The sequence below is a fragment of the Arachis stenosperma genome, chromosome 6 (genome assembly GCF_014773155.1).
Source record: "Arachis stenosperma cultivar V10309 chromosome 6, arast.V10309.gnm1.PFL2, whole genome shotgun sequence".
Lineage (NCBI taxonomy): Eukaryota > Viridiplantae > Streptophyta > Magnoliopsida > Fabales > Fabaceae > Arachis > Arachis stenosperma.
The window spans coordinates 146254703-146268046 of record NC_080382.1 but is presented as its reverse complement, the minus strand read 5'-3'; the positions used below and the strand labels follow the sequence as shown (position 1 = coordinate 146268046).

Sequence of the window (13344 nt, the reverse complement as noted above, 5' to 3'; positions counted from 1 at the left end):
TATATTATAATCTTTTTATATACTTTTCCCAGCTGTTATTCTTCTGAAAGAAATTTTATTGGCACATGATCCACGCATTCATATTCCATACTTTGTATGCTGCAAAAAAGAGTTTGACTTGAAGGAGAATTATTGTTATCATCATAGAATCATAACAAGAATTTAGAACAATGAGTTCAAGAGAGGACACTGAAGATGGAAGGGATCTGAGGAAGCCATTTTTGCACACTGGAAGTTGGTACCGTATGAACCACAAGCAATCGAGCTTGTTAGGTTCCTCACAGGCCATAAGAGATGCTTCAATTTCTGTATTTGCTTGTGTTGCCATTGTTGCTTTGGGTCCAATTCAGTTTGGTTTCACAGTAAGAACATGCTTTGACCGTTAGATTCGGTTCGGTAACTTGTTTGGAAAAACGGAAATATGCATAAATTTGTAATGCCTGTTTTAAAACATTGCCAAACAAAGCCTTACTATGAGTTGATTTATTTATTTTGCAGGGTGGGTATACATCTCCTACTCAATCTGCTATAATCAGTGATCTAGGACTTTCAGTCTCTGAGGTATGAAATTTTGAATTTTATATAGCATTTTGTTGTTGAGAATTGTTATTAGAAGTAATTTTGAACCCTAAATAGGATGTTGATCACTTTATTGTTGATTTTGAAGTCCATGTTATGATGTTTTTGAAGGGTTACTAAGTGTTTATAACACACAACAAAAGTAATAAAGTAATCTATAATGATCTCATTGTGTATGTTCAATGGCTTCATGAATTTATTGTGGCTTTTTTGTTTGGTCAGTTTTCTCTGTTTGGTTCTTTGTCCAATGTTGGTGCCATGGTTGGAGCAATATCCAGTGGTCAGATTGCTGAGTATATAGGGCGCAAAGGGGTAATTTATCTTCTGTTTCGAGTATCCGTAATGATATATCCTCCTAAATTATGGTCCTAATTATCCTCCTAACATCCAAACCAGGAAAGTGTCAAGTGCTTTGTGTTCTTTGATGGTTTCCTTTTTTGTCCCTCTAATTTGATGGCTAATTCTGTTCTTCGATGGTTAATTTGCAGTCTTTGATGATTGCATCGATTCCAAATGTCATTGGTTGGTTGATAATCTCATTTGCAAAGGTAAGTAATGGATAATTGTATTTTGTTATTACCGAAATGCCGTAATAGCACTGTCTTCTAAACATGTTATTCATATTTCAGGATACTTCTTTTCTCTATATGGGAAGGTTGTTGGAAGGGTTTGGCGTCGGAGTAATCTCTTATACGGTAGTTTCAATTGAAAATGCTTTATTGCAAATGTAGGATTATGTTATGTGCAGCACAAAGTTATTAATATTGTTTGAAATTCATAGGTGCCAGTATATATAGCCGAGATAGCGCCACAGAACTTGAGGGGAGGTCTGGGTTCAGTTAACCAGGTTGGTGTTGATACCTAAGAATTATTATCATCACATTGAAATTTCAATGCTATGTATCGAAATTTATTGTTTTCTCTGTGCATAGCTTTCTGTCACCATTGGAATTATGCTGGCTTATCTGCTGGGAATTTTTGTTCCTTGGAGAATTCTTGCAATTTTAGGTAAATCACAAAAATGATTAGTAATTTGTAAAATTGAAATGTTTCTTGTAACTGTAAAATTTCGAAACACTAAATTTGTCTCTGAGTTTGATTCTGGAATCACTGCATAGAGTTGTATATTAAGTAACAGAATTTAAATTATGCAGTCTTATGCACTTACTCTTGCAGGAATTTTGCCATGTGCAATATTGATGCCGGGTCTATTTTTCATTCCCGAGTCTCCTAGATGGCTGGTAATTGATTTCATGAATCGGTGTTCTTAAATGTCATTGAATGTGTGGCGATAGTTTAAAGAAAATTTTGTTTGCTTAATACAGGCAAAAATGGGCATGACAGATGAATTCGAGACCTCCTTACAAGTTCTTCGAGGTTTTGATACCGATATTGCTGAAGAGGCAACTGAAATAAGGGTAATAAGTAATAACCATTTGTTAATTTTGTTGTGCTGAATGAAAATTTTTTTAAGCATTCATTTATTGATTCATAAAATGGACCTTAAACATTGGAATCATTTTTATTCAGGCTGCTGTTGCATCATCAAGCAGAAGAACTGCACTTCGATTTGCGGAACTCAAACAAAGAAGATACTGGCTTCCCTTAATGGTACTTCTTATCTTTCTATAAGCACTAATTCCAATCTATGAGTTTTATGGAGTTCGAATACGTATCAGTGACTCTAACAAGCTTGTTTTTACTGACTTATCACTTGTAGATTGGAATTGGACTACTAGTTCTGCAACAGCTTTCTGGAATTAATGGAGTTCTTTTTTATGCCAGCACCATCTTTGAAGGCGCCGGTATCTTACACTAATTTCTAATTGTTTTCTAAAGTACTTCTCCGTTTCAAATAATTAATAAATGGATCTTGCTAATGTATAAAATTGCATAAGTACACGAAATTACCTCTAAAGAAGTAAACAATGTAATTAATGATTTTTAATCATAACAATCAAACTAAGCATTTTGGGGGGAAAAAACTAAAACTCCATCTTGATATTGGAAAATGAAACATTATTCTGCAACTTCAATTTAATTTGACCGGTACAATGAGATAGAGGGAGTACTTTCTTTCAGATAGCCTCGTGTTTCAAATTTCCAGTCTGTTATATATAAAAGCCTTTTCTTTACACTTATAATTTCAATATATATGTCATAGGGATTAGTTCAAGTGATGTAGCTACATTTGGAGTTGGTGCTGTTCAGGTTCAACTGAAAAGAAGATATTTCCCATTTTTCCTAAGAATCATTCTTAAATCATAAACTGACAAATATATAAATGTTATACAGGTTCTTGCCACCAGTCTAACCTTATGGTTGGCTGATAAATCCGGTCGCCGGCTTCTTCTTATTGTGAGTCCAAACTTCTCTTTTATGTTAAGTTGCATATGACTGTATCCTTGGATGATCAGATTGAGAATGGACAAATCTCTCATTTGCAGATATCTTCAGCTGGAATGGCTGTTAGTCTATTTGTCGTTGCAATCGCATTCTATGTGAAAGTAATAATACTATCATCAATTTTGTCGCTATTTACGCATTACATGTACATTCATCCTTTTTTTAATTGATAAATTTGCCTTAAATTTTACTCCAGGATTATATATCAGAGAGCTCTTCTTTATATGAGATATTGAGCTACCTATCGATGGCCGGAGTTGTGGTATGCAAATATATGCAAATCCATTATACAAAATAGAGTTATTAGTTGCTTGTTTTCCTAAGTGTTTTCACTTTGAACTTTCACCAATTCTTTCAGGCCATGGTTGTTGCATTCTCTTTAGGAATGGGAGCTATGCCATGGCTTATAATGTCCGAGGTACCATAATTTGTGAAATTTTAAGCCTCCAAATTGTAACTTGCATTTCCTCCAAAATAGGAACCTTAGTAGCTAAGCTGGTAACATTCTTTGCAGATACTGTGTTTTTGGGAGAGGAAAAAATTGAGTTTATGGATACGTAATTCTTGAGCGCAAATATAACACTTTTGAGATGAACAATGATCAATTTCGCATTTGCAAGAAACATAAACATAAGCTATAGTCCCTATTGTTGCTTGCATTTGAAGTTACATGTGATGTGATTGATGTCTTTAAATGTTACATCATAGATTCTTCCAATTAACATCAAAGGCTTTGCTGGAAGTTTCGCGACACTAGCCAACTGGTTCTTTTCCTGGTTGATCACATTGACAGCAAATATGCTCTTGGATTGGAGTTCTGGAGGTTTGTATGCATTTCCTGTTTTTATTTTTGATTAAATTACTTTGAAGATTCCTCTAGTTTCACTTAGTTTTGACTAAGCTTCCAAAGTTTCAAAGTTTGTAACCAACTTCTTTATATTGTATAAAAACTAGAACGACCATGCTATATGTATACTAAAAATTAGTCACCAAATCAGTCATTCGTATAGAATACATGTTGGAATGCAAAATATACACTGAAAGTGTGTGAAACAACACATGTATTTATATACAAATACATAATAACCAATTTCATGGCTGATTTTTTGTGTGCAGATAATATTTTTGAAACTCAAAATATATTTTAATCAAGCCAAGGCCCTCTAATTTAGATTAAAAAAATGTGATTAAACCCCTATACTAGATGATAAGCCATTGTGCATTTTTAAATGATTTTGTATTAATATAAGGACGTGATCACAAAATTTTTAAACTTGATTATTAACCACTTGCTACCTCTATTCTTCTTAGGAACCTTCACCATATATGCAGTAGTGTGTGCTTTCACAGTTGTATTTGTTTCCATTTGGGTCCCTGAGACAAAGGGAAAAACTCTTGAAGAAATCCAAAGGTCTTTTAGATGAAAGTTTCTTCTTCTGTGGCAGCATTTTTGTATTATTATTATTATTATTACTGTTATTGTTGTATTATTATTTGATTTAAGGATGAATTCCTCATTGTAATCCTGTAATGGCAAGTTCATTGAAATTTTGTGTGAAACTGTTGATTGGCTATGTTCATACTATTCAACATGTGTTGGTGCTCCTTTATGGAAAATGACAGTTAATACTCATTAGTTTAATTCATTTTTCTGTTATTTTGATTTCAATGGAAAACGGTAGCCAAATTAGTATTGCACTATTGTGTATGGATTTCAGATAGTTTCCATGGGATCGAAAGTTTAAACCTCATTGCAACTTATGCAAAAAATATAAAAAAATAAATAAATAAATTCAAACATTATTTTAACACTAATCTTTCTTAATAATTAATTCGTGTTTTTCGTTAATTAAAAAATATTTAAATACATAATTAATTAATAACGATTCTATTTTTATATATAGGAGTCACAAGTATTTAGATAAATAGTTATTTAAAAAATAAATAAAATAAATTTTACAATGATCAAACAACATTACTTAAGATTAGAAGTCAAACAAGTTGACTTTGGGTGGACAATAATCCAATTAGATATGTTCAATATACATAAATCCAGACCAAAATTTAAGTCCTATCAAGTGCTGTTTATTAATGCAGTTATGATTTAAATAAGATACTAAAGATTGGACAAAGATTTCTAGAGACCATTAACAACATACAGATGAATTTAAAAAACTAAACATAGTATTACACTTTTAAACGGTAAAAATTCAGCTACATTTAACTTCATGTAAAGTTAATAGCTGACGTTAGATGATAATTTAGTCAAATCATTTAACGATTTTCAACTATCAACTTCACATAAAGTTAATTGTACATGAATGTTCACCTTTTTACACTGACGATGCATCAAAATTAGACTCAGATCCTAACATTCCAGCAGCACCAATCAAACAAAAGGGAAAGCCAGACCAGAATCATCAACAAAGCTTATAAGGGTATTTCCACATGATACTTATGAATGCAATCTTCCCATGGTCCATTAGGAGAAGTGCTTCCCAAACTGCACTGTTACATTTAAACCCACTTCCAAATGCAATTTGCCATACCTTGTTTCCCCTTCTCATCCTCCCTTTGGCTTCTATATATGCCAGCTCATACCGAATCGTGCTAGACGAAGTGTTTCCAAACCGGTGCAGTGTCATCCTAGAAGCCTCAACATGGCAAGGAAGAAGCTGGAGATTCTTCTCCAACTCATCAATCACTGCCCTGCCACCAGCATGTATGCAAAAATGATCAAAAGCAAGCTTGAAATCCGGTATATAAGGCTTCACATACATCAGCCTTATCACTAATTGGGAGCACCAAAGGACCAAGACTGGTGATGTTTGTCTTAAGAGCATTGCCTGCAATATCCATTAAATTCTTAGACAAGGAAATGCTGGTCTTCCCGGCTTCGTCCTGTTCTTGATAGAGACACCGGAAGGCCTTGTCGTCGGCCCCAAGATGAGTCCTCACATGAACAAGCCTGTACTTTGCTCTTCTTCTGTCAACAGACTTATTTGACAGCAGCACGGCCGCGCAGCCGACACGAAACAAGCAATTGGGTATGAGCATGGATTTTTTGTAGGGATTTGGATGAGGATTAATAATATGTATGTAGTTTGGAGTGGATGTTGGTGAGATTGGAGAAGAAGAAGAGAGGAGTTTTTTGGATTTAGAGAGAGAAGAGTGGTTAGCAGAAATGGTGGTTATGTTTAAAAAGGAGAGGGAGGCTGAATACGCAAGATTATCAGGATTAATATATAGCGCGTTTTAAATTTCAATCGATTGGATGCAAATAAAAACTTATTTACGTCATATTTCAATCGATTAAATTCTCATATTAATTGATTGAATTGGAATATGCCATTAGTTACGTACAAACTTCAAAACATAACCAATCGATTGAATTTTCATTACCAATCGATTGAATTAATTAAACCCAGATTGCTTTGATGAATTCAATAGATTGTTTTGTGATAACCTGAAGTCCAATCGATTGAATTATGGAAAACCTGAAATTCAATCGATTGATTTTTTAAGAAACACGATTTCACAACCCTGGACGGATGTAACGGATCAAAAATAAACTTTTAATTGATTGGGATTGCCAAAAAGTTATTACGATAAATGGAATATCTAATTCGTTATTATTTTTGTTTTTTATTGTTAATAAACATAATAGATGAATGATAAAATAATAATTTATAAAATAAAAAATAGTTTTTATAATTAAATAAAATATATGGAGTTAATTTGTAATTAAAATTAGAAAATGACTATTTAGTAGTTATTAAAAAACTTAAAAAATATGTTTTGTTATGGGACCATTTAATGGTCCAAATGTTCTGGGATCATCGAATCCAGTGCCAGCTTTCATAAGCTATTTTCAAAAAGTAAAAGTTTTACCAAACCAAACCTAACAGGGAGACAACGACGAACTATATGTTGAATTTTGAAAATAAAAGCATGGCTGTTGGAGAGTAGATCATTAAAGCACAATATTGGTTTTCATTTTTAAGGTTGATATTTTCTCTACAATGTCAAGGAATCCATTGTTATTCATTTGTTATGATGGTAAATTAGTGTATGACGAAGAAGGTTCTATAATTTTTAAATCGGGGCAACCGATATTCACGTATATAACACTGGAGGTTGATAGTTTAACAGTTTTGAAGAATTTGATATTGTATTCCATCGGGCAGCAAGAGGAAAAAAGGGTGAAAAAGATTTACTATAGATATTCGAAGGTTGTAGAAGGCTTAGAGAAGGGGGGTTGAATCTATGATATTCTTTTGAGTTACTAAAATAACCCTTTAAAACAAACTTTCAATTCTGATTCTATTTGAACTCAGCAGCGGAAAATTTATGAGACAATTTATTTTTGTCTCATGAATATCAGAAAACAGAACAGAGCAGGGAAGAGAACACCATCATGTATTCTGGTTCAGTTGCATTGTGCAATGTAGGGGTGTCCATGGATCGGATCCGATCCGCATATCTGCGGTGTTTATCCGAATCCGATCCAAAAATTGCGGATATGGATCCGATCCGCAATGCTTTCGGATCGGATCGGATCGGATCCGCACACTAATCGGATCGGATTGCGGATTTTGTGTTGGTATCCGCATATCCGCATATCCGCAAAATTAAAGAAATAAATAAGTAAATATTCTTTTTATGTTTTATTTCAATTAATAATTATCATATATGTTATATTATTTTAATTTATTATTTAAGAAAAGTATGTTTAATATTATTTTAAGAGTAAACATATTTAAAAGAATAGAAAAAATGAATTTTATTGATATTTTTTTAATAAAAATAAGCTTTTAAAAATATTTATGTGTTTTGCGGATATATCCGATATCCGATCCGATCTAATCCGCAAATGTGCGGATCGGATCGGATCGGATCCAATCTTAAAAGTTGCGGATATTGGATCCGATCCGATCCGATGATTTTAATGCGGATCGGATCGAATTTTCGGCCATATTTGATCCGATCCGCATTAAAATCATCGGATTGGATCGGATTCAATATCCGCAACTTTTAAGGTTGGATCCGATCCGATCCAATCCGCACATTTGCGGATCGGATATCGGATATATCCGCAAAATACATAAATATTTTTAAAAGCTTATTTTTATTAAAAAATATCAATAAAATTTATTTTTTCTATTCTTTTACATATGTTTACTCTTAAAATAATATTAAACATACTTTTCTTAAATAATAAATTAAAATAATATAACATATATGATAATTATTAATTGAAATAAAACATAAAAAGAATATTTACTTATTTATTTCTTTAATTTTGCGGATATGCGGATCGGATATGCGGATACCAACACAAAATCCGCAATCCGATCCGATTAGTGTGCGGATCCGATCCGAAAGCATTGCGGATCAGATCCATATCTGCAATTTTTGGATCGGATTCGGATAAACACCGCGGATATGCGGATTGGATCCGATCCATGGACACCCCTAGCTTCAACAGCCTCTTTGTTATGTGATAAACCAGATTTGCTAGCCTTTAATTCAGTTTTTCATTCTGGCGGAATGCTCCTTTGGTTAGGAAACACTGTCCAGTTAGATGAACTTCTTCAAAGAGCTTTTTCTTAGAACATACACCTCAAGAACACTGGTTTTCTCTCCTTGGCTTCTGAATGATCAAAACTCTTCTTTTGTATCTCCATGCATGTTGCTGAGTTGTTGTCTCCTAGGTCAACCCTAGAGCAGTGTGCTTCACCAACTCACCGTGTCACTTTTTCAGTTAATCCTCAAACTAGAAACTTTGGTTCTGACTTCCCTTTGTTGACCGAAAGTCACAGAATCAACAGAAACAGATATCTTCAATGGTAAACCCAGATCTTGGCCATTGAAACACAACTTGGTCCCCAAGACACATATATGACCGTAGATGCACAACAGTGAATAGCAGAGATTATCTTTCCCATGTATCCCAATATAGAGTGGCAGAGAGTTAAAGATGAAGAGAAGAAAATGAGATGCATGTAGAAGGAAATAAAATCACCTTTAGCTTCTGACCTCTTCTTGATACAGATTGATGTGGGTGATTAGACTTCTACCTTTTGCTTAACTTTTTCTTTCTTGCTTCTTTGGTGAATAGCTTAGGAAAGAAGCTCTCTCTCACTTCTCTGATTTCTGACCAAGAGGAAAAAAGTTAACGTTGCTTTTGGTGAAAGCAAATTGGAGGGATTAGCCTTGAGTGATATCAAATCGGGCTTGGGTTCAATCAGATTCAATTAGCCCGTTTTGATTTCTTTGCTTTGTTCTTTTGGGCTTCCTTTGGATTGTAGCCCACCGGCCTTGTTTTAATTTCACCCAATTGGGCTGCTGTTGTGTATTGGTTTTGGTCTGCATTACTCAACCAAAATGATTAACAACTAATTGGGTAATTAGGCTAATAATCTAATGTTTGTCATCATCAATTATATTAGTTAATTTCTTAACTCAAAAATATCCGACCGAAGTAGATGGCAGTTTGTTTTATAAAAGGTATGTTACACTCGTATTGTCTCTGTTACAATTATATTTATGAGATAACGGTTGTGAGAAATGCGTTTATTGTATTGAATTAGGTACCGTTTGCGCGACGACGAGGACGTACGGCTCATACGGTCGTGGCACAACCAATGGACAAATATTCATCTGTTGGAATTATTCGTGTATCTCGTTGAGGTGGGTGGCCGAAGATCATCTGCAGATACTGTCGATAATAGTCCGTTGAGTGGAGCTGTTAAACGAACTATCAGAAGGACTATGGTGGACCTAAATATGCCACTCAAGGGGAGTCAGGAAGGGTCTAATGTTAAATCTTGTAATGTTGACTTGATGGACAATGAGGTTGAAAGTCTTGATGGTTCTGCTATTAGAGATCCGATGATGGATCAATATGAAGTTAACCCCGATGACATAGACAATGCCGATGAAGAACCAGCTGAAATTTCTGATGATGGTGACGAGGAAGAAGAGATGAACTACTATAGTGAAACTCAGATCACTCTTACACAGCTCGCCATCTTTCTACCATATTACCGGCTAGATCATTTCACGAGGTTGAATCTCGATGCAATGACTTCGGATTGGTCGTTTACCCTCTCATGTACCTCATCAGGCGCTCCTCTGTAGCGTCTTGCTCCAACTCTCCACAAACTGTGTTCTGGAACCACGTGAGCTTCATCGTCCACTTTGTCTTTGACTGTCGGTCATTTGGGCTCAGAACAACCCCGAGTAGTTACTCACATAACTCCTCAATCGTGCGTCCCTGATGGTGCTGTTCCCACCCACCAATGCACCCAGTCATAGGATCATCGTCAATCCTGAGCCCCAACTGGTACGCTACATCCTGCAGGGTGATAGTCATCTCCCCGCACGGTAGATGAAATGTGTGGGACTCAGGTCACTACCGCTCTATCAAAGCCGAAGCAAGCGGCCAATCATGCTCGAACTTGACCATATAGACCACATACTCAAACCCAACTCGTCTGAGATACGGCCTAATCTGCTCCGGCGGCCTTGCCATCAAATTACGCTTGGTGCGCAGTACCTGAGGCGCCTACCAAACAGAAACAAAAAACACAAAAAAAGGGACGTTTAGCACATAAAATAAGAGTTTCAGTACTAATTAATTAAACAAAATAAAAACTAATTAAAAAATTGTACCACTCTATCAAACCTGCTATCAATGTGCTCAGCGTGATTCAGACTATATATCTCACCCTCATAACCCAACAGCTGCTCCTCCATCTAAATACAATCCAATAAAATACAATCACAAACAATGAACTCACCTCCTTTTATGTTAACCAAATTATTAAATAAAAAATCTTGTTTAATTATTTAACTCGGCTTATAAATTTAATAATTCTAATTCTGCCCCAACTAAGTGACGCGGTCAACTATCTAATTAATTAATAAATAACTAACTGAACTCTAAATTTTTCAAATCAAAATTTTTCTCATCCAACTTAATTTAATTCATTCTTCCACTAATTACCTTCTGAGCACGCCTTAAACTAATTATTCTAGCTAAACTAACTAATAATTTACTTTGTTATACTAATTAACATGTTATAGAAAATAAACAACAGCTATACTTAAAAAATAATTACATAACAAATTTTAACTAACATAAAAAATAATTAATAGTAAATCTAACTAACATGTCATCAGTAATTCTATAACTCTAACTAACAAACAACTTATAACTAATTACTAAAAAATTAACTCTAAGTAAGCAAAAAATTTAACTCTAACTAAGCTATTATTTACTGATCTGGAACTAAGAATGTCGTCTGTAATGAACTTCACATGCGTCCAAAAGATAGGATAAAAGAGGAAGAGAGTAAATTTGGAAGAGAGATTGTAAAAGAATAGGACAAACACAAATAGTCCCACTAAATTTTTATAAGGTGCCAAACTCTACATAGAGTTCGTCGGAGTGCGACAAACTTTATAATTTATATAGAGTTCGCCGGGGGTACGGTGAACTTGCTCTAGTTACCAAAAAAAATCGCATCCTAAAAATTAAAGCTGGAAAGTGGGGTTTGAAAAATTATTTTTTTATTTTATTTGAAAAAAATCCAAATAAATTAATTAATTAAAGGGTAAGGAGGGAAGAGAACTTGTCAAAGTAAATCATCGTCCAACATAAAAAAAAAATTCAAATTAACACATGCATCATACTTATTTTTTAGATTAATTTATACTGTAAAAGTTGTAAATCTAATGTGTAAAGTCATACATGCACCACACTTCACTTTTTAACTACTCTATTAATTGCAAAACATACTTCCAAATTAACACATTCATCAAACCTTTTTAGATTAATTTGGATCAAACTCGACTAAAATGAGAAAATTAATAAAGTGAGAAAGTGAGAATCTAATCACTTATAAATTAAAATAGTAAAACTCACACATGATAGAAACTACCAAAATAAGAAAAAATGGTGATTTTTTTGGTGACTAGAAAAAATGGTGATTAATTCCTTATTTTGTCACTTTATAATTCTTTTCACTTTAGAAAATCTTTTTTCCTATTAATTGATTGCATAATTTTTTTTTGTCATTTAATTAAAAAGTAAACAAAAATAAAGGATATAAATATTAAACTAAGAATTTAATTGGTATGCAGTGATTGAATCATATGCTTGTATTTGTTCCTCCCCCTCCCAAAAAATAAAAATAAAAATAAAGAAGTTGGAAAATTTAAGAAGAATAGTTAACTCATCAAACACAAAAAGTTGAAAACCTTGTTTAGTGTCAAATTAGGCGTTCATAAATGAAATATAGCCCACGTGATTGTATTATAGGAATTCTTGATAATAATAATAAATAAACAAGCATCGGTTAGCATGTCAATCCTAGAAAATTATTTCATCATTCCAACAGGAGCATGATTAGTATTTCATCGAACATCTGAATCTTATTGTTCACATGTACGTCGTCACTTGCATTTTTTAAATGCTAATTTATTCTTGGATTTTTTCAATAAATCCAATAAATCGTTGCCTAATTGATGACATAACTCACAAAACTATTCCACAGCCAGAAGTCTCTAAGGAGAAAATTTTCGAAGCAAATATTCTCTGATATCTAAATCAAATCAATTCGCATGAGTGATATGTCGAAATAATATTCTTTATCCAAATAATGGTGAAAAAATAACCTAAAGTCTCTAGTAAAATATGAGCATAAAATAATCATAATACCCAATAAAAAGTTAACATAACTGACAAAAATACACACCATTCCAGCAAAAAGATAACTGCTACCATATAAGACAACAACGAATCTGGTTGGATAAATATAGAGAATTAAGGACAGTAATCAAAGCTATTACCAACTAATCTTACAAGGTGGGACAATAGTTCGCTACAAGGGCTCATTTTCTTTTGGTCATAGTTTTGGAAAGTCCCATCACATTATCTTCTGTCCCTACCTGCAAATCGCCATCACTTAGAATTCAAATATGAGTTTAGCAAACATGGGTCCTAAGGTACATGATAAGCTTACTATTAGTAGAAAGTTTTACATTTTTTCATTTAATAAATGCAAAATAAATCCATTGAAAACTTAAATTTTTTTGTATTTCCAATAAAAACTTTCTCCATTTGTAATCTTAACATGTACCCTTAGGATAAATAAACCCTTAAAATATATGAACACATTTTAGATTCTCATTTCTATGCACCATCGCTATATAAACTGGTTTTGAGATAAAGAATGAAAGTTACTTCTTTTATCTAATTTTACACTAAGTGGTGCTTCAAAATTTAACTTAACTAGACCAGATAATTCTCATGACTTAGAGTATAGAAAAAAGTTATAGAAGATTACAATG

General features: G+C 33.5%; 1 protein-coding gene and 1 pseudogene across 1 annotated transcript; one reads left to right on the top strand and one right to left on the bottom strand.

The window, feature by feature from the left end:
• The first annotated feature begins 40 nt into the window (after nt 1-40).
• On the top strand, nt 41-4627 carry LOC130936626 (sugar transporter ERD6-like 6). The gene is made up of 18 exons (XM_057866721.1): nt 41-362; nt 499-561; nt 802-891; nt 1068-1127; nt 1209-1274; nt 1361-1426; nt 1512-1587; nt 1756-1820; nt 1905-1997; nt 2110-2190; nt 2300-2384; nt 2744-2790; nt 2875-2937; nt 3027-3086; nt 3182-3247; nt 3344-3403; nt 3694-3808; nt 4297-4627. The coding sequence occupies exons 1-18, from the start codon at nt 171-173 to the stop codon at nt 4407-4409; spliced, it is 1461 nt and encodes a 486-aa protein (XP_057722704.1). The 5' UTR covers nt 41-170; the 3' UTR covers nt 4410-4627.
• Nucleotides 4628-5415: 788 nt separating this feature from the next.
• On the bottom strand, nt 5416-8672 carry LOC130934952 (3-ketoacyl-CoA synthase 4-like; annotated as a pseudogene).
• Nucleotides 8673-13344: the final 4672 nt, after the last annotated feature.